Raw genomic sequence first — 21,000 nt, 5'->3', positions numbered from 1 at the left:
CTCTCGACCTTGGAGATAGATGGGCAAAACTGAATGTTACACCTAACCCATAGACTCGATTATGATACTACACTAGGTGTTGGATTGGGCTGTCTTTGATATGCCAATCTGTGATATCCTTACAATGGGTCAAAACTGTTAGACAGTCTTTTATGCCCTTAGCTTCAATCGGATTTGATGTACTTTTGTTATTTAGTGGAAATAAATTAAAGTGCATGTTTGATTCATGTTGTTTGGTATAATTCTGTGTTAGACCCTAAAACTGGACACTTATAGAAACTTGTGTTAGTTTTAAGTGTTCACAGCCATTGGATAAGTCTGGGGAGATTTATCCTGCCAAGGCTGATACGGGTGTGCCACCAAGTGTTGGGATGGCTTGTTTCGGCCATCAGGGTAAGACCCAAGGCACATGCAATATGGGATTGCTTGAACCCTTGAACCGGACCAGATTTCCAGTATTGCCCTAGACCTTGGAGACAGATGGGCAAAACTGGAAAATTACACCTGACCCCTAGACTCGATTATGACACATCACTAGGTGTCGGATCGGGCTATCTTTGATGTGTCAATCAGTGAGATCCTTAGTGGGGGTCAAAACCTGAACATGTTGGGGTAGTCTAAGAATTCATCTGAGTGAGTGGTCATAGTGACAGGATCAGCCTCTTTGTCGGACAATGGTAATGATCGGTAATGCACTCTGATGGAAACCAAACAGCCAGCAGTTGATTTCAATCGTTGGAATTTTGTTTTGCAAAATAAGATATATATATATATATATAATATATATATGTATATGTACGGTTTCAAAAGATTTGCAAAAGGTTTTAATTCCCGGGATCCATGTGAGTAGAGAGTGCGGCACTGTTCCTTGTAGCCGAGAGAGAGGTCTTCTCTTGTCGGGCAGTGCTTGATCATTAAGGGCTGAGAGGTTAAGTGTAAGACCATTTAGGATAATACTTGATGGGCTAATCTTGCACCTGCACACAGCCCTTGAGTTTTTATAAGATGGCTTGGCCCAGGGACCACTTAATGTAAGTGTTGGGCCCATAGGGTCCATGTGATGGGCCCAAGGGGGTCACTGAGTCTTTCAGTGAATTCGGTTGGGCCTTGTAATAAAGGCTGGGCCGAACCCATGTGGCTGGTGTGTAGATCAACGCTTGGGTCCCACGCCATACAAAGAAGCCCAACTGGGCAGTAGGTTGGAAACTAGTTAAACACTAAACACTTAATGGGCCAAAAGCCCATTTCGAACTGGGCTGATATGATTACCAATTCATAGGGCGAATCTGAGATTAGTGTTAGTAAAAGGATTGGGTCTTTGATCTTATCCACTCTAAGAGACCAAATTCAAATTAGATTTGAATCTGGTAACCTCCTGATAAGATCAGGAGTTAACTAACTTAATCTGCAGATAGGATTAAGGTTAACCTCTATCCAAATACTGATTTGGATTAGGATAACTCCCAAAATATTGGGAGGTTTCTTAATCAATAAGAAAGAGGAGAAAAACCTCAGCAGAAATATCAGATTTCGAACTAGGGGGTTTGAGCAAGCAAGAAACACATCTTGCAATCTGAGATTTGATCTCTAACAGACTTAGAGAGAAGAGACAGTTCTGCCCTCTTCATCCCTGGACTTCTCCTCCTCCAGCCGCCGCCACTCCCTGTTGGAAGATTGGATCTTTGCAGCAACAGGAAGTCAAGAAAGCAGTTCTTGACAATAGTCTTGCAAGAAAGACAAAAGGATTCGTTGTTCAAGGTTTCTGATACGCTCAAGTTATCTAACAAGAGGGAGAAGGATCTAGAATAAGGAGAAGAGAGAGAGAGAGAGTTTGTTTGTAGAAAAGCCAATGCCAACTCCATTCATTCAGGCTATATTTATAGCCTTATGGTGCTACAAACTGGGAGTAGAAATAGGAACTACTGCCCCTTAATCTTAGGAGCTTATCAACAAAAAAATAGAATGCACTTATCTAGGAAACAGAATGCACTTATCTAGGAACAGAAATTGAAGACTTATCTAATGCACTTATCTAGGAAACAAAATGCACTTATCTAGGAGAAGAATTGAAGACATCTATTCTAACAGAATTAAAACTGAATGGATAAGGCTTATCCCAACTAAGAGATAACATGACCGGGTCTTCTGCTGCTATCCACTTTGACCGGGTCTTCGGCTGCTGCATGCATGCACGTATCATTCTCCTCCCCCCCTGAAGGACCCTTGTCCGCAAGGAAGTCGGGATAAGCTTTTCTGAAGCGCCATTCATTCTCCCAGGTTGCATCCTCAGCTGGCGCCCCAATCCATTTGACCAAGACTTCGGATTTTGGGCGGTATTTGCCCTTGTGAATAATACGGCGATCCAGGATTGCTTCCGGTTGGGGTAGGATGGTCGAAGTATCTGAGATTGGAGGAAGCTGAGTGGAAGTAGGGGTGATGGGTCCCAAGTGCTTCCGCAGCAAACTGACATGAAACACATTGTGGATTTGAGAGCCGGGGGGCAAGGCTAAGCGGTAGGCTACTGAACCAATCTTCTCAATGATTGGGTACGGCCCAAAATAACGTGGGGCGAGCTTCATGGAACGCCGAAACGCCACCGAGGTCTGCCGGTAAGGCTGTAGCTTCACATACATGAAGTCACCTGCTATGAACGAGACTTCTCGTTGGTGCTGGTCCGCTTGACATTTCATCCGGTTCCGGGCTACCTGGAGGTTATGTTGTAGCTCGCGTAGGATGATGTCCCGGTCACACAAGTATTCGTCAACTGCCCCTACTCGAGCTGTACCCGGTACATAGGTCAGGAGACTAGGGGGTGGGATTCCGTAGACTCTTTCGAAGGGTGTCATTTTGGTGGAAGAGTGAGTGGAGGTGTTGTAGCTGTATTCTGCCCAAGGAACCCACTCTACCCATTTTCGCGGCTGGTCACCTGCAAAGCACCGTAGATATTGCTCCAACGTCCGGTTAACAACTTCGGTTTGCCCATCGGTTTGGGGGTGGTAACTGGAGCTCATACACAATTTCGTCCCATGCATCTGAAAAAGTGTCTGCCAGAATGAGCTGATGAATACCTTGTCACGGTCGCTAACAATGGATGTTGGTACTCCGTGTAGGCGGACAACGTTGGCAACAAATGCCTTCGTGACTGTGGTGGTAGTGAATGGGTGTTTTAAGGGAATGAAGTGGGCATATTTTGTCAACCGATCCACAATTACCATGATAACCGTGTACCCATTGGAGGAAGGCAATCCTTCGATGAAGTCCATGGAGATGTCTGTCCACATTTGAGTAGGAATTGGTAATGGCTGAAGCAATCCCGTTGGTCTCATGCAATCTGTTTTGAAGCGCTGACATACGTCACATTGTTGCAAGAACTCCTTCACCGTCCGATGCATGTGGGGCCAAAGGAAGCTGTGCTTGATGCAAGAGAGGGTCTTATGAAACCCAAAGTGTCCCCCTACAGGGGATGAGTGGCAGTCCGCCACCACCTTTGAAATCAAGGTGGAGGTGGGGCTCAAATAAATCTTGTCCCCCTTGAACCATACCCCATCCCGTTGAAGCAACTTGTGGGAGGGTCGCTTTTTCATCAATTCCCCATAAAAGGTGTCTTGTTTGACCTCTTCTTGTAGCGTCGGCCACCAGTCTATGTGTGGTATAGAGATGGAAAGAAACTGAAATTCAGCCATACGTGACAAGGAATCCGCACCTTGGTTCTCAGCCCCTTTTTTATACTCGATCTCATAGTCGTAGCCCAGTATCTTTGGCAGCCACCGCGTTTGTGCCGGTGTGGTTATCCTCTGCTCGAGTAAATATTTAAGACTTTTTTGGTCGGTGCGGACTGTGAATGGTTTCGCAAGTAGATATGGGCGCCATTTCTTAACGGCTTTGACAATAGCTAACATCTCCTTCTCATAGGTGGATAATGCCAAGGCTGAACCTTTCAATGCTTCACTGAAGTAGGCCACCGGTCGGTTTTGCTGGATGAGGATGGCGCCAATCCCGGTTCCACTCGCATCGCATTCAATCACAAACCGTTGGGAGAAATCTGGTAGACGTAGGATTGGCGGTGAAGTGAGTGCCTTCTTCAATTGCTGAAAGGCCAGCTCTGCTGCCTCGTTCCATTGAAATCCCCCTTTGGTCAACAGTTGGGTTAAGGGAGCTGCAATGCTTCCGAAGTTGCGGATGAACTTTCGGTAATATCCTGCTAACCCGAGGAAGCCACGGACCCCCTTTGCTGATGTCGGTGTAGGCCATGCGAGAACAGCTTGTATTTTGGCTGGATCAACGGACACGCCTTGTTCTGAAATCACATGACCCAAGTACTCGACCTGCAAAACCCCAAATTGACATTTTGACATTTTTGCAAATAATTTGTTAGAGGATAATACAGTTAGAACAACTCTCAAATGAGATAGGTGGTCTTCCCATGATTTAGAATAAACCAGAAATGTCATTGAAGAAGACCAAAATAAATTTTTGGAGGTATGGGCGGAAGAGGTCGTTCATGAGGCTTTGAAAAGTTGTAGGTGCATTCGTCAAGCCGAACGGCATCACTAAGAACTCGTAATGCCCTTCATGTGTTTGGAAAGCCGTTTTAGGAACGTCTTCTTCTTGCACTCGAATCTGATGGTATCCCGACCGTAGATCTAGTTTGGAGTAAAATTTGGTGCCGTAGAGCTCATCTAATAATTCATCAATCACGGGAATGGGATACTTGTTTTTAATAGTGATTTCGTTCAGTGCTCGGTAATCCACGCAAAACCGCCAAGCTCCATCAGCCTTCTTCACTAGCAAAACCGGCGATGAGAATGGGCTATTGCTTGGTCTTATCAGCCCTATCTGCAAAAGCTCCTTCACCATCTTCTCTATTTCGGTCTTCTGGTAATACGGGTATCGATATGGCCTCACACTCACCGGTCCTTTGTCGGGCAGCAGTGCAATCCGGTGGTCATGTGGTCGTTTAGGAGGCAGGCTTGTGGGCGGCTCAAACACATGGGAAAATTCGGTGAGAAGGTGGTCCATCTCGGGTGGAAGAAAACCTGGTTGGCCGCTGCTATGTGAAGGAACTATTTGAAAAAAAAATCCCGTACATTGTAACCCATTGCATTCCTTGTTGGTTAAGGCTTCGATGCTGGCTCGTCCCAATCCTTGGAAGGTGCAAGAGAGTCCCTCCTTTTTGAACGTCAAGGTTAGTTGTTTGTAATCCATCTCGACGGGTCCAAGCGTCTCTAGCCACTGTACTCCCAACACCAACTGGCATGCTGCGACGGGAAGAACATAATAGTCAGCGGTAACGGGGTGTCCTTGAATGGCGAGGGTGAGAGATCGGCACTGCCCCATACACTCGATCTTTTCACGGTTGGCCACCATAACTTGAAATTTCTTGTCTCGGTTCACTGGCAACCCGAGCTTGGAGACGATGGCTTGGTCAATGAAGTTGTGGGTGCTGCCGCCATCAATTAATACGGTCACGTTCTTGTTTTTCAGTTTCCCAAGAACACGTATGGTTTGCGGGTGCTCAGCTCCTGCAATAGCGTGGAAGGAGATTTCAGGGATGGCTTCTTGGTTTTCCTCCTCTGATTCGACAGTCTCCGCGTCCGCCGGTTCCGGATCCTCAATCATGAACAGTTGTGGACGTGCACAACGGTGGTCGGAGTGAACTTCTCATCACAGTAGTAACACAGCCCCTTCTCACGACGTTCTCGCGCCTCCTGGTTGGTGAGTCGCCGGAATGTTGAGGAAGGAGCACTGGAAACCTGGTTCGCACGCGAGCTTGGTGGAGGCCCAAGTACACCAGCCATGGGGTTGGGCGACGCCTTCTGGGTTGTCATGGCTGATGGGGATCGAATCGGTTGGCTAGCTCTCCGCTGTAAGTGATTTCGTTCCTCAATTAACCGGGCCACTCCAATCGCCTCTATCAAAGTTCGAGGCTGCTTGATCTTCACATCTAAACGAATGTCATCACGAAGTCCTGCAATGAAACAGCCAATGAGAAAGCTCTCGGGCAGGTCGTCAACTTGGTGAGAGAGCCTCTCGAAGGCTTCTTGATAAGCCGTCACAGTGGTGGTTTGCTTTAGGCGGGTTAATGCCTCTGATGGGTCCTCGTAGTCGGTGGGGCCGAACCGTTGTAACACCGCTTTGGAGAGTTCTTCCCATGTGAGCGGTCCGCGATGCTTGGTCAACCACCTGTGCCACTGTAAGGCGATGCCTTCCAAATGGAAGGAAGCTAGCTGCACCTGTTGGTTCGGAACAATATTTTGAAATTCAAAATACTGCTCCGCCTTGTAAATCCAACCGCTCGGATCATCCCCATTAAATTTTGGGAATGACAGCTTGACGTGTTGATGAGGGTGGTCATGGGTGGAGCTTGAACGGGAAGTATGGGGCTGTGAGGATTCTTCATGGGCAAAGGGGTTGGTCTCGGGAGTGGTATTGGGAGTGGTTCGTGAGGCTCGAAGGGCTTGGAGTTCAGTTAACACTGCTTGCAAGACAGTGTTCATTTGGTCGAAGCTCGACTCATGTCGTGCTAAGGTTTCATTGACCTCATTGCGGAACTCCGCGTTCGTCTTTCCATGGGTGTCCATGGTCGAACCGGCTCTGATACCAATGATACGTTCAAGTTATCTAACAAGAGGGAGAAGGATCTAGAATAAGGAGAAGAGAGAGAGAGAGAGTTTGTTTGTAGAAAAGCCAATGCCAACTCCATTCATTAAGGCTATATTTATAGCCTTATGGTGCTACAAACTGGGAGTAGAAATAGGAACTACTGCCCCTTAATCTTAGGAGCTTATCAACAAAAAAACAGAATGCACTTATCTAGGAAACAGAATGCACTTATCTAGGAACAGAAATTGAAGACTTATCTAATGCACTTATCTAGGAAACAGAATGCACTTATCTAGGAGCAGAATTGAAGACTTATCTATTCTAACAGAATTAAAATTGAATGGATAAGGCTTATCCCAACTAAGAGCTAACATGACCGGGTCTTCTGCTGCTATCCACTTTGACCGGGTCTTCGGCTGCTGCATGAATGCACGTATCAGTTTCCAGAGGGTTCTTGTGAAGAATCCAATGTGTAGGACACACCCTGCTGGTTCCGTTCCATTCACAGCTGTGTCATCTTCAGCAGGAGAGGATCTTGGTTACTTCTTTGGGCGTGAACACCAACTTTGGGAGATATTATTTCTCCGGATCAGGTATAATCCTTCCTGTTTCCTTTTGGTTCAGATCTGGTTTGTTTATGGTTCAAGTAGGATCCTTGAATAATGTATTCTAAATTTAGGGAATATGATTCCCAGTTGAAAGAAGGTAGGAAATTTTTTTTGAAATTCGGTCCCCCCATTCCGCACCTTTCTTGGCGTCCATTAGATGGATCCTACCATTCATTCAAAAACCTAGGTATGTTGGGATAATAAGAGAATTCATCTGAGTGGGTAATCATAATGACAGGATCAGCCCCTTTGTCAGACAAAGTGAATGATCGGGGATGCACTCTCTCTGATGGAAACCAAAACTGCCAGTAGTCGATTTGAACCGTTGAAATTTGTTTTTTGCAAAATATATTTATATATATATATATATTATTGTTTCAAAATGTTTGCAAAATGTTTTAATTCCCGGAATCCATGTGAGTAAAAGGCATAGCACTATACCTTGCAGCCGAGGGAGAGGTCCTCTCTTGTCGGACAGTGTTTGATCATTATGGGCTGAGAGGTTAAGTGTAAGACCATTGAGGGTAATACCTAATGGGTTAATCTTGCATCTGCCCACAGTTCTTGGGTTTTTTGTAAGGTGGTTTGACCCAAGGACCATTTAGTGTAAACGTTGGGCCCATTAAGAGCCCATGGTGATGGACTCAGGGGTTCACTGTCTCCTATAGTGAATTCGGCCAGGCTTTGTAACAGAGGGTGGGCTGAACCCATGTGGCTGATGTGTAGATCAATATTTGGGTCCCACACCACACAAGGATATCCAACTAGGCAGCATATAGGAGGGTAAGTGAGCAAATGGGCCTAAATCCCAAATCGAACTAGCTTAATGTGATTAATTAAGAAAAGGCGATTTTGGGATTCAAATCAACAGATAGGATAAGGGATTATCTCTTTGCACTTGGAGAGTCCAGATCCAAATAAAGATTTGGATAAGGAAACTCCTAATTAGATTAGGAGGGCTGATCTGCAGATAAGATAAGGGATTATCCTTATCTCTTAAAGAGAGTCCAGATCCAAATACAAGATTTGGATTAGGAAACTCCTAATGGGATTAGGCGAACCTCTCTTTAAAGGCTATAAATAGAGTAGCAAGGGGCAAACCAGATACACGTAGAAAAGAAGAGAGATCTTCTGGTTCGCAGATCACAAGAAAGAAATCTTACAGTTCAACCACTTTGGATTTCTACCCTTTCCTGCTCTTGCCGTCTCTGCTAGTTCGATCTCCACCTGTAGGAGCGATCAAGAAGAGTTCTTGATATTATCTTTTGGGAGAAAAGAAAATAAGAAGTCGTGCTCACCTGCCCTCCATCGAGTTCTTGCTGAAGAATTCGGTTCTTGCTAAAGAACCATGCTGCTGATTCTACTTCACCCTACGCTATGTCATCTTCTGTAGGAACAACTTTTGGTATTCTCCTTGGGCGTGAACACATTCGTTGGGGGTTACTACTACTCCGTATCAGGTATATCCCTCTCCTACCTTTTGATTTCAAATCTGGTCTGGTTTAAGTTTAATATTGATCATTGAAAATGTAGTTTTCTAAAAATAGGGAATGTGATTCCCACATGGGAGAGAGAAATTTTTGAAATTTCGCCCAACTTACCTGCAAGTTTTAGCCATCCATATGATGTATCTCTCATCCCTTCAATAACCACCTCTCTATTAATTACTTCCCTATATAAAAGCCTAAAACTATATACATGTGGGTATATTCCAATCAACTAACCTACCCTCATATTTAATTACCAAAAAATAAAAAAAAAAGAAGCTACTTTGATATTTTAACCAAAATAAATAATGATTGTGAGGTTAATGAGTTAGTATCCAATGTAATTAAATTATTAAGCATTTAATAAATGCAAAAGAAGGATATCTAATATATGACTCGAAATCCTTAATAATAGATGAAAAGTTGATTTAATGCTTAAATATCATATTCATCCAAACCCTATCCCCACGTTTCAGCTTGGAAACTTATTTGAACATCTAATCACTAATTCATCTGTCAATATGTCATCAAGACACTAGTAAATTTGAACATGTTTATTATATAATGAACAAAATCGATTAAAAAAACCTAAACTCTATGGCTAAATATTTTATGAAACCAACTTGAGAATACACTTCGGTGAAGTTGAACTGATTTTGATTAATATAAACACCATAACCTATCAGAAAAAAGAAGGTGATGTAGGTGTAGATGACCCCGCCCAATCGCGGATCTCACACCTGGTGGCGCGCGTCAGAGTGAACCAATCGGGGAAGAATCTACCTAGCTCGGTGGGTTCCGGAGAGCCAATAACGCAGGGTCACTTTGTGGCTTCCGATGGCCACGCTCCCTGCGTGCAGACTAAATCCCTATCATCTGATCTCACCTACCTTCTGGTGGATTCAAGTATAAATATGAAGTGACCCTCCTCCAGGTAAAAGATTGAATACTTAAGCTCTCTTACTTAATCTTGGGATCACTTGCTCTCTTGTAACCTCGTTTGGGTGCTCGCATCTCAGACATCATCCTCCTTGTACCTCTCAACTAACTTGATCATCAGAATCCTTGTCACGGGTCTTCGCCCGAGACCTCTGACAATTGTTCTTCTTGCATAACCGAACCTGTGATCCCCACTTGCCTCGGATAGTAGACACTACGGACCTAGGACCTCGGACCCCATCACCTTGGTCCTGTTCGGGCTTGGGGGTGACTTGATAGTCTTGTCCTCGACCAAGCCGAGCATCAATAGAAGGAAAAGCTCTAAAAAGAAATTGAATACTTACTGATTCAAAAGAGAGTATTGATTGAAGACTTGAAGAGTGGCTGAACAAAAACGGAAAGGCTGTTCTCCAATGATGAATATCGATTGAATACTTACTGATTCAAAGGCGTCGCTGGTTGGTGTTGTCCGATGGAGAACAGAGAGAAAATTAATAAGTGAGATTGAATTCAGAAAAAGAGAGAGAATGAGAGAGAAAGAGATTTACCTGTGAATCAAATGCGGCCCATGTGCGACTAAAAGAGAAATTGTGCACAAGCGGCCGAGAGAGATTTATCTATCAAATACCATGCACGACTGTGTGAGAGAGAGAGAGAGCGAGTGGAAGCGAGAGAGATTTACCAATATGCAATTAAGAGAGAGAGAGCACGTGAGAGAAAGAGAGACAATAAAAGAGGAAAACAAATATTTAGCCCATGTCTCTTGCAGAAATCACTTAGCCGCCCTTAAAGATGAATATTTCTAGTGTAGTCTTCAAATAGGCAATTTGAAAACTGCCGCTAAAAATGTTTTTTTAGTGTGGCGTGTTCATTTAAAAAAAAAAAGTTAAATAAAGGTTGAACCAGCCTGATCCATTATTGCAAATTTATTGCCTTTTGATGTATGAGGATCATGGATGCAGATGATGAAATATTTTTATAATGTTTTACATTTTCCATCAGTCATTTAATTAGCCTAACTTTGCCGACTTACTTGACTTAACAAAAGTTGAGAGAATAGAGTTTCAAAAAAGTCTAGACGTGACAGCTACAGCTGGAAATGGTTGAAATAAAATAAAGCACAAATTATACTCAAAATAGGCTAGCAGATTACAATTGATTAGCAGAAGCCAAGCTTGCTGACGTCATCTAGGTAACAGAAAACTGGTCTGACCATCTGATTCAATCTAAATTTTTACGGTTTCAGAGTACAATTACAATCCAACAGATTGCAAGACAGCTAATAGCCTATTACTCCCTACCTGGTTAAACAATCTGGCCTTGGTCATTTGGAGTAGTCTGAATATTCTGGAAGTGGAGCAGAGTAGATATTATATGGTCAATCCCATAAATTTTAAACCCGTGTATCACAATTCACAACTCAAAACGATCTTAAAATTACCAATCTTTCCTAAGGCTGCGTTTGAAAATGATGTAAATTTTGACTGTAAATTCTGGTTCAGGGTAAATTTGTACTTTAATTTACTTTTGCCTTATATATTGACAAATGACTGATTAATGCATATTTATATTGATAATAAGATATAAAAATATATCAATAAAAAAGAAATAAATTTACATTTAAGTGAACTTTTGATAAAAAAGTATATACTTTATTAGAATTCATATTTATAACCATTACAGTTAAAAGTTTGTTTGATAAAAAGATAAATTTGTCAGTGCAAAACTAACCCAATTTTACAATTTATATGGACTGTTTTACACTCTACCTATTTGTACTTACACATATTTGCATCCTTTGCAAATGCAGCCTTAAGAAAAATGCATGATTAAAATTTAAAGTAATAAATAAGGAGAGTAATTAGGAACAATCTTATCTTATAAAAAATACAATATATTAGGGAGCATCCCAAGCACACATTTAATCATGTGGGCCATTGTCCTTGAATAAGGTGAAAATCAGGTCTTGTTAAGGTCAATCTTAATCCAACCCAACCTCCAACTTTAAGCTTGATAACCCAATTGAAAATTTTTGGGTTGGTTTAGTTGGTTCGACTTATCTGGGAAAATTCAATTTTGGTATTATTATATGTAAAAGGACACAGTTATTGAATTTGGATTGACTAAGGATTTACTCTAACCCAATCTAATCCAATCCGACTTTTTCAAACTTGGTTCAGCCGGGCCCAAGTTGCAGCCCTAACCTTGAACCTGCAATGAAATTCAACTACCTTTTCAGATGAATTTAAAGTCAACTTCTATTTGAACCAAGCCACAATCTCTAGACTACAATGGAAAGGCCGTTTAGCCTTAACTCTCTTCTTTACCAATACCACCGCCGATTATAATATTTTTCACCATCCATTGGAAGTACTAAGTAGAGTAAAGACATTCGAATGTCAAAACAATCCAACATCCCATTAAGAAATTTCAAACTCAATATGGAGATGGATGTTAAAAGGATCCACAAAAGAGACTTAAGGCCATTAATCTGTGTTTTTTATTAGAAGGATCTGTTGGATTTTAATCTCATAAGAGATTAAATCCAATGGGTTTGAGCTTGATTGGTCAATTACATGAGGAGTTGCACCTGCACACTTATTTGGAAAATTAGCTTTTTTCTTACAAAATTCAGTTTTGAACTTGTCCCACATTGGAAGATTATAAAATTTGTTTTTAGTATTTTAATAGGAACTGATTTACACTCCTTATAAATAGTAGAGGAGAGTATGGAGGTTTGATACCGCGCAATGCGCGCGCACACGTGTGTGCGGCACAATGAGATGCTTTAGAGGCACACTTTGCTTGCACTTCGCGTGCACCCGCATGCGGGGGTTTTTGGTTTTAGTGCGATGCTGACCGTTGATCTCATCAACGATGAGATCAATGGTCATGATTCGATTGGGTGTGATCAAGAGGCACAATTCAAAGTTAACAGTTAATTAACTACCTTTTAAACAGTCACAATGTTTGAAATTGTGACTATTCAAGGTGCCTTCTCTGAACCAGCACCTATTTTTTCTTCATACCTCTTCATAAACTATTTAAGGAGCATGAAACAAACTTCTCAAACACACATTTTTCGAAATCCACTTTCTCTCTCTCTCTCAGTCCGGTTTGCTACAGTCTCACAGAAGGTTTCTTTGGATACTCTTCAACTTTGCTAGTTGCAGATTCTCGCACAATGTTCTGTTATATCTTGGGAATAGATTCGCTTGTAACCCAACAGCAAACTCAGTGAAACTGATTGGGGTAAAATAACGTTCTAAAGACAGTGTTTTCAGACGCGCCTCAGAGCTTCTCCTCCAAAATTTTCAGTGACTCCATTTTTCCAACAGGATCGGCTAAATAACTACCATGAGGAGAGGAAAGGTGAATCCGTGCAGAAGGCTTGTGGAAGAGGAACTAAATTTCTTCCTTTATATCTTCATCAATGCCATTGTATACAGAAATTGAGTTAATTTTATTGTTTTGGTGTATGAGCATATCAGCCATACCTATAATTCTTAGAGCTCCTGAAAGCAAAAATTGTATAAATTCTTTATGAGCATCCAGCTGTACATCAGAATATCTACTACCGTATTTATAACTTCAATTCATGAAGAGATATTTTCAATGTATCACTGGATGCCATGCTCTTAGTGTACTTGCACAATTTTGGCTTATTGGAAATCCCTTCTCACTACATGTCCATGGTCTTGACTCTTTGGATTCATGTCTTGTGACAAAGATTTGAATCTTACTAAGGGGGTCCATTGACCGGCCATACTTGAATTGGGGATTACTTGGGCAGAGTTGGCAGTAACAAAGTTTATCTCATTTCTATACTATAAGGGGGTGTTCTTTCTTTGGATTTTGAGAGGGGGAAAATTGGTCAATGGGATTTTGGTTCCCATTGACCAAGAACCCCATGTTCATTTTTCATATTTATGTGGGGACTAGGGAAAGTTTATTTTCCGGGTAAATGATACCCATCTCTTAGGTGGGTAAATAATTTTCCACCTAGGGGGAAAATTGTTAACACTTGAATGGAACAAAAATGTCCCTTTTAATAATGGATTTTTATAGATAAAATAGTAATTACCTTATTTACTTAGAAAATAAAAGAACATGCATAAATACACTTACCCGAATAAGTATTTCCTATGAAAAACTTATCTAGATAATTGTATTTATCCGGATAAATAACTTACCAAAAAACGAACGGGACCTAAAAAGAACAGAATATAGAGGATGAGGATAGCCAAATATAATTCAAGGGCAACGAAGGAGTGTAAGGTAGAGATAACCCATCTATGACTAAATTACTCAACCAACCATTCTTCAAAGGGAAAGGGAAATGTTCCATTTTTATCGTTAATATAATTAAAACTCAAGCACTTGTAGGTCCAAATTCCACTTCAATGCTCCTCCCTAAAGGTAAGTATCATCATTTCTCCTTCTACAAACAGTCTTAACAAGAACCACTTATAATAATTGATTTGTTAGTTTATTAATATTTTTGAAGTTAGCTTGCGATGCATCCAAGCAAACGTCACTCTTCATCTTTACATCAATCTGGTGAATTATTTGCACCAATCAACAGAAGGGATCGTTTGCAATTTCAACATCAATCTATTTATATATCTGCGTATGTATTAAAAGCATTGGGAAAACTATTCTAGACAACACTAATTAGTACCACACCCAAATTTATTGTAGTTAATTTCTGTTTCCTAATTACTCTATTTTTCATATAATGAACAGAATGGAGTGAAGAAAAAAGCACTGGATACCAATGCATCAATGCATGTAATTTCTAACTATATATGAATGAAGAAAAGGAGGATCTTGATTTACCCCACCTAATAAATCTTTATTGAGTTGATGTCAATAGAAGGGTACAATGTCATGAGTGGAGTTTTGAAAGTTATAATTTATTGTAATTTTATCAACAAATAAAAATTTGAGAGGTGGGTTTCGGTGAAAATTTTCCATTCTAGACAACGCTAACCAATGCCACACCCAACTTTGTGCAACCTCCTATTTCCTAATTACTGTATCAGTTAATGAACATAAAGGAGTGAACAAAAGCATTGGATATCAATGCATCAATGCATGTAATTTCTACCTATAATTTCAGTCAGTGGGGTTTTGAAAGTTATAATCTATCATAATTGTACCAATAAATAAAATTTTGTGCGATGGATTTTAGTGAAGATTTCCTAAAGAAAATTCAAAAGAAAAAAAGAATCTAATCTTATAATATGTAAAAACAAAAGAAAAAAAAGGCGTTCATCCAAATTAAAGCAAAATGAAAGTGTGTTTCTTCCAGAATAGTCGCTTTTGGGTGCTTTGTATTATTGTAGCAGTTGATATGTGTACTTCACAGGTTGAATTTCTCCATGGCCGCATGCTTTGATAGACCCAACTAAACTGTAGAGGACCCACTATAGGGTACTTATTAGTTTTGTTTTTGGCACGTATGTTACACTACAAGAGGCAGGATTCAATCTATAATGGAACTCACCTTGGAGATCTTGAGTGTCAAAAAGCTACCAGGTTGGTAGGACAAACCATCACATGTATAGACAATTTGATTAACTTATGTTTTTCTTGCCTTGCCTTGTTTGCTAGTTAAGCAATAAACGGTTGTCTGAAATTCTGAATAAGATTGAATCCTATCTGGGTTTCAAATCTTGTGATCTTAACCCGACTCAAACGTTTTGCTAACCTCTAATTGTTTTCCTTCAATAAGATCGAGAAGGAAAATGCTAAACTAGCACTAGAGAACCATCGTTTTGCATCTTAGCATCTTATGTGGACAAGCCTAAAATGATGGCCTTCAAGACCAGATATTCTCACGCTTCGACCTACTTTTAGCCTCGCCAATTAAGGTTGAGCATCTTTATTGACTAGGCCAAGTTTTATGAACAGATTGCGGAGCAAGAAAGACGAGAAAGGTTTACCGACAGACTGTGGATGCTCTCTCTCCACCATGCAATGGTTGGCGTTGTTAAATACCTACCGTATTTTCACCATCTTTAATTAATCAATCAATCTCTCTCTCTCTCTGCCTTTCTCTCTCCCTTACCGACTACAGAGGTCGAGAGAAAGACGGAGATGGTATTGGGGCTCATTATAGAGTGACGTCGACATGGCTCGGGTACGTGAAGTTGGTTACGTAATACAAGTCTACGTAGAGACTGGAGAGAAGTTGATGGCATGTCGTTTCAGGGTTAGACGTTGGTCCCTCATGGATTGGGCCCATTATTACGAACTTGGAACTGCTTTTGCTTTTAAAAGGAGAAGAATCAGCTCTTCCCCGCCACTGCATACTGTACCATTCAAACAGAGAAAGAGAAAAGCAGGGCAATAGAAGCTATGGGTCACCATTCATGCTGCAACCAACAGAAGGTCAAGAGGGGGCTTTGGTCTCCTGAAGAAGATGAAAAGCTCATTCAGTACATAAATGCCCATGGCTATGGATGCTGGAGTGAAGTTCCTGAGAAAGCAGGTATCCTCCCTCCTTTCTCTCTCTCTCTCTCTCTCTCTCTCTCTCTAACAGGTTCGTGTTGCGTAGGGCTTCAAAGATGTGGTAAAAGCTGTCGCTTGAGATGGATCAATTACCTGAGGCCCGACATCAAACGAGGAAGATTTACACCGGAGGAGGAGAAGCTGATCATCAGCCTTCACGGTCTTGTGGGGAACAGGTTCAAGCAACTCCATACACTTTCTGTTTTCTCTCTTTTCTTTTCCACTTTTCAAGAGAATTTTGGTCCACATTTTTTAATGGCTGTCTACCAACTTGTTTGGGGCATGAGATTCTTAAGTTATGTTTGGTTTGAAGGAAAAAGGTAGGGAAACCTATACAATGTTTGTAAAGGCTTGCCTACTTTTTCTTTCAAACCGAATATGGCATTAGTGATCAACCTATGCTAAAAAATGCAGTTGTATTACTTCTTTGGCTTGATTCTACCATTTTTCAGTAATTAAATGTTGCTTTTTGTAACCTGCACGATGGTTCTGTAGGTGGGCTCACATAGCAAGCCACTTGCCTGGGAGAACGGACAATGAAATAAAGAATTACTGGAATTCGTGGATTAAGAAGAAGAAACGGAAGCCTTCAGCAACCCCAGCAATGGTTCCATCCAATGTTAAGTTTGTCCAATCGGGTTATACATGGAATCAACTAGACACAGTCAATCAAGATTTGGCAACAATAAAAGCACCGATTGAAGAAAGAGTGTTTTCTTCTTCTTGCCCCTTTTTCATGTTTGACACTGGTACAGTCGATAGGCTCGGCAGTGGCAACGCCCGAGCTGATATTTTCCATGAAGCTATAGCCCTAAATTCTGATTCTTGGCACCTGAACCTTCATGGAGTTGAAGCATTTCTTCCTCCACCCGCTGCATCATTTACAAGTGGCACGCAGTCGAATTGTTTGCCACCATTGACGGAGAGTATAGAAAGTATGGTGCCCATGGAGGTCCAAGAATGTAGTATGAATGTTGATGGAGAGATCAACTTCGAATGGATACAGAGGCAGAATTTCAGTGAGAAACAACAGCAGGAATTGAGCGGATGGATTGACTACCATCAGTGCCCAGGCTTTCTGATTTGGGATGATCACGTTGAAGCACAGATTTCTGGTGAAGGAATTAAACCAACTTCATCTAGTATGGGACCTATGATATCTTCCTACCTTCAATCATTATAAGGCGTATATGTTAGTGGTGGTGATCTCTCTTTCTCTGTGGAGGGGGGAGATTTCAAATGAGTGGTGATTATTTTAAAGAGTTCGTATCCCTCACTAAATTTCTTTTTTTCCCTTTCTTTCTTGGTTAGCATTTTGATAGACACATGAGTGAAGAATGTAGACAAAGCATGCCCACATTTATGTTTCAGGGTTTTGGGACAAAAGGAAAGGAATAAAAGTGAGTCAACAAACAAGAAGCCAGAAATAATTGGTGCTTGATGCTGATGAAATACCTTGTTGAGACATTCGTACTTGATGCTATGACAAGCGTAAAAACGGTGTTTTATTTGATGAAGGATTAGGTGAACACGGGTTACATGGGACCCGCACCTTTGATAGTGGGGTCAATGAATTTATTACTGGCGTGGAATATTATCATACACTCCACACAACAAACTTCGTCTTTTAGGAGGCCCAAGTAGCTGGGTACTAAATCATTGATCATAACCGTTAGATTAAATTCTCCCTCTTATCTTATAAGGGATATTAAGAGCCATGTAAGAGATACAGACCACCATGATCTAGAAATTTAAGGTTTAGTGAGAGATGAAATTCGCACCTCAAAGTCCATAAGCTATCACACTGCCAAGGTGTGAGAAATCAATAACCTTCCTTATCAAAATTAAAGAGTATTGCAGATAACCACATATTCAGTTCTAGATCTAACTTGGATAAGGATACTAAGAGATAGCCATCTCTTGTATTTTGAGATTAACATGATCTCTCTAGTTGTACTCTACTCTTATGCCAATCAGTGAGATCCTTAGCAGGGGTCAAAACCTGGGTATGTTGGGACAGTCTGAGAACTCATCTGAGTGGGTGATCATAGTGACAGGATTAGCCCCTTTGTCGGATAAAGATAATGATCAGGGATGTACTCTCTCTGATGAAAACCAAGACTACCGGCTGCCGATTTCAATCGTTGAGATTTGTTTTGCAAAATATATTTTATATGAGATATCAAAAGTATATATATTACGGTTTCTAAAATGTTTGCAAATGGTTTTAATTCCCGGGATCCATATAAGCAGAGAGTGCAACACTATTCCTTGCAGCCGAGGGAGAGGTCATCTCTTGTTAGGCAGTGTTTGATCATTATGGGCTGAGAGATTAAGGGTAAGGCCACTGAGGGTAATATTTGATGGGCTAATCTTGCATCTGCCCACAGTCCCTGGGTTTTTATAAGGTGGCTTGGCCCATGGACCACTTAATGTAAGTGTTGGGCCCAATAGAGGCCCATGTGATGGATTTCAGGGGGTGCACTGTCTACAACCGTGTATTCGGCCAGACCTTGTAACAAATGTTGGGCCGAACCTATGTAGCTGATGTGTAAATCAATGCTTGGGTCCCATGCCATACAAAGAAGCCCAACTGGGCAGCAATTTGGAAGCGGTTTTGAGTACATAGACTTATTGGGCCTGAAACCCATTTCGAACTGGCCTAATTTGATTAATTAAATAGATGAGGCGGATTTGGGATCAAATTAACAGATAGGATAGAGTCCTACCCTATCCACTCAGAGAGACCAGATCTGAATTCAGATCTAGAAACCTCTTGATAAGATCAAGAGAAAGCTGATCTAATCTACAAATAAGTTAAGGGTTTTATCCTTATCACTTAAAGAGAGTCCAAATTCAGATAATGATCTGAATTAGGAAACTCTTGATAGGATCAGGAGATGGTCTCTTTAAGCCTATAAAAGCAGGAGGGGGCGAACCATCCAAATCATCCCAGAAATTTCAAAGATATCAGATCTCGAATTATAGAGAGAAGAATAGACAGTGTGACTGCGCCTTCTCCCTGTGATCTCTTCCTGCCACCGCCATATTGCTAGTTCATTCTCCAACCTTGTAGGAGTGGTCAAGATTGGATCTTGACAGCAGTCTTTGCTGAAAGGCTGATAGGAAGTTGTTCTCATTGCCTCTATTGGATTCTTGCTGAAGAATTTTGGTTCGTGGGACAGACCCTGCTGATTTTGCTCCTCCATCCACTATGTCATTTTTAGTGGGAGTAGTCTTCGGTGATCCTCTTTCGGCGTGAACACCTCCATTAAGAGTTATTATTTCTCTATATCAGGTATATCCCTCTCCTACTGTTTCGTTTCGAATCTGGTTTGGTTTATGGTTCTTGAAAAATTTGTTTTTCTAAAATAGGGAATGCGATTCGCAGTTGAAGGGAGAGAATTTTTAAAAATCGCCCACCCTATTCCACAAGATTTGGGCATCCATGTGATGGATCTTTCATCCCTTCAGTGGTAACAGATACATGGTTCAAGTCTTGAACCAAACAAACAAGATCTGAAACCTACGCAAATACGTAGAAGGTGTTCTACCCGATTTGCGCAATTTAATGTTTTTCTGGGAATTTTGTTCCCAGTTAATGGGCAAATGACCTGAAATTAATTTTATAAATTTGGAATTTATTTAGAATTATTCTTTATTATTTTCTTGATTTATGGGCTATTCATACAACTGGAGATCGAAATCTTGATTGGCGCAGTGAACCTGCGATTTGCAGTTTCTATTCATTCATTCTAGTCTGTAAATAATTTTTTTTTTATTTTATAGACATAGGATTCAGTCTGATGTAATATTAACAAAAAATTAGGATTTCTATTTATTTTATTTTGGATTGAAGCTGGCGGCACAGGAAGGAGATTTCGCAGATGGAAAAATCGCTATCTGCGATTTGCAGTTTGAGAAACTGCAAATTGGGATCTAACCTTTGTTTTGTAAGATGGATTGTGCGAATAGCCCTATCTGACTGAATGTCAGCCCTATTTTTCCCACTAATGGGCCTGAGGATTGATAATTAATTAAATGTTTAATTCGGCCCAACCTGTAAAGGCCCAGTTTTAAGTTGTTAAAACTACTAAAAGCCCACTACGCGGATAAAGCTATATGGGCCGAACTGATCACCCCAACCCTAATTCAGCCCATATACCTAGATAATATTAAAATGGGCTTCAAATGGGCTTTACAGATATTTAATTGATTGAATCAATTTATCCTTGCATGTGATGTATGGATGTGTGATGGGCTTCGAGTATGGACCATATGAACTTGGTCCATGCAGTTTCAACAGTGGCTCTTGCACACATCATGGCTGAATGCACATCATTGCCATGGTGTCCCTTTTGGTCATTGGATGACCTCCCTCAGTGGTGGGCCCCACACCTCCTGGAGATGATACGTACGGAACCCTAGCCGATTTGGGCCCATCGAAATCTAGCTTTATGAAAGTCAGTGGGAGCCAATTTGGTTTGACTTAGATCAAACTAGGGCGTAATTACTATTCCCTCCAACTAATATGAGTGCATGTGATAAGAAGATTCATATGATAAACTCTATAAAGGCCCATCATTAGCCTGAGGATGAGTCCTTCAGTAATGAGGAAACGCACCAGAAAATGGGTTGTCTATTTGCCGTTGGGCTTGTTTGAGTGTTTCATAAGATGATAGGGGCGTCATAAACTGATGTGGGAGGGGCTTCACTCGAAATTGGGAACTCTCTCATGGTACCTTGGCGTTCATGAATATGATGGGTAAATACACAGTAGACAGAAAGGTTTACCTGAAAACGACTCTGAACCTTGTTTGATAGAGGCCAAAGGGAAAGCTCATACG

General features: G+C 41.2%; 1 protein-coding gene and 1 long non-coding RNA gene across 2 annotated transcripts; one reads left to right on the top strand and one right to left on the bottom strand.

Moving 5' to 3' along the window:
• Positions 1 to 9,091: 9,091 nt before the first annotated feature.
• Positions 9,092 to 10,404, bottom strand: LOC148848822 (uncharacterized). The gene is made up of 2 exons (XR_016101281.1): positions 10,186 to 10,404; positions 9,092 to 10,092 (listed from the first exon to the last, which is right to left on the bottom strand). It is a non-coding gene; the product is annotated as an uncharacterized LOC148848822 (long non-coding RNA).
• Positions 10,405 to 15,974: 5,570 nt separating this feature from the next.
• LOC148848821 (uncharacterized) lies at positions 15,975 to 17,336 on the top strand. Its single transcript, XM_088948125.1, has 3 exons — positions 15,975 to 16,133; positions 16,200 to 16,329; positions 16,649 to 17,336. Exons 1-3 carry the CDS (start codon positions 16,001 to 16,003, stop codon positions 17,334 to 17,336), a joined length of 951 nt encoding a protein of 316 aa, XP_088804251.1. The 5' UTR covers positions 15,975 to 16,000.
• Positions 17,337 to 21,000: the final 3,664 nt, after the last annotated feature.

This window comes from Nelumbo lutea, chromosome 6, assembly GCF_056320005.1.
Source record: "Nelumbo lutea isolate HS-2025 chromosome 6, American lotus-T2T, whole genome shotgun sequence".
NCBI classification, from domain to species: Eukaryota; Viridiplantae; Streptophyta; class Magnoliopsida; order Proteales; family Nelumbonaceae; genus Nelumbo; species Nelumbo lutea.
Note: the sequence above shows the minus strand (reverse complement) of the source record. Positions and strands in the feature narration are given on the sequence as shown.

Coding starts and splice junctions, on each gene's coding strand:
- LOC148848821 (XM_088948125.1), top strand. CDS start 16,001: ATGGGTCACCATTCATGCTGCAACCAACAGAAGGTCAAGAGGGGGCTT. Junction 16,134..16,199: donor TGAAGTTCCTGAGAAAGCAG/GTATCCTCCCTC, acceptor CGTGTTGCGTAG/GGCTTCAAAGATGTGGTAAA. Junction 16,330..16,648: donor CACGGTCTTGTGGGGAACAG/GTTCAAGCAACT, acceptor ATGGTTCTGTAG/GTGGGCTCACATAGCAAGCC.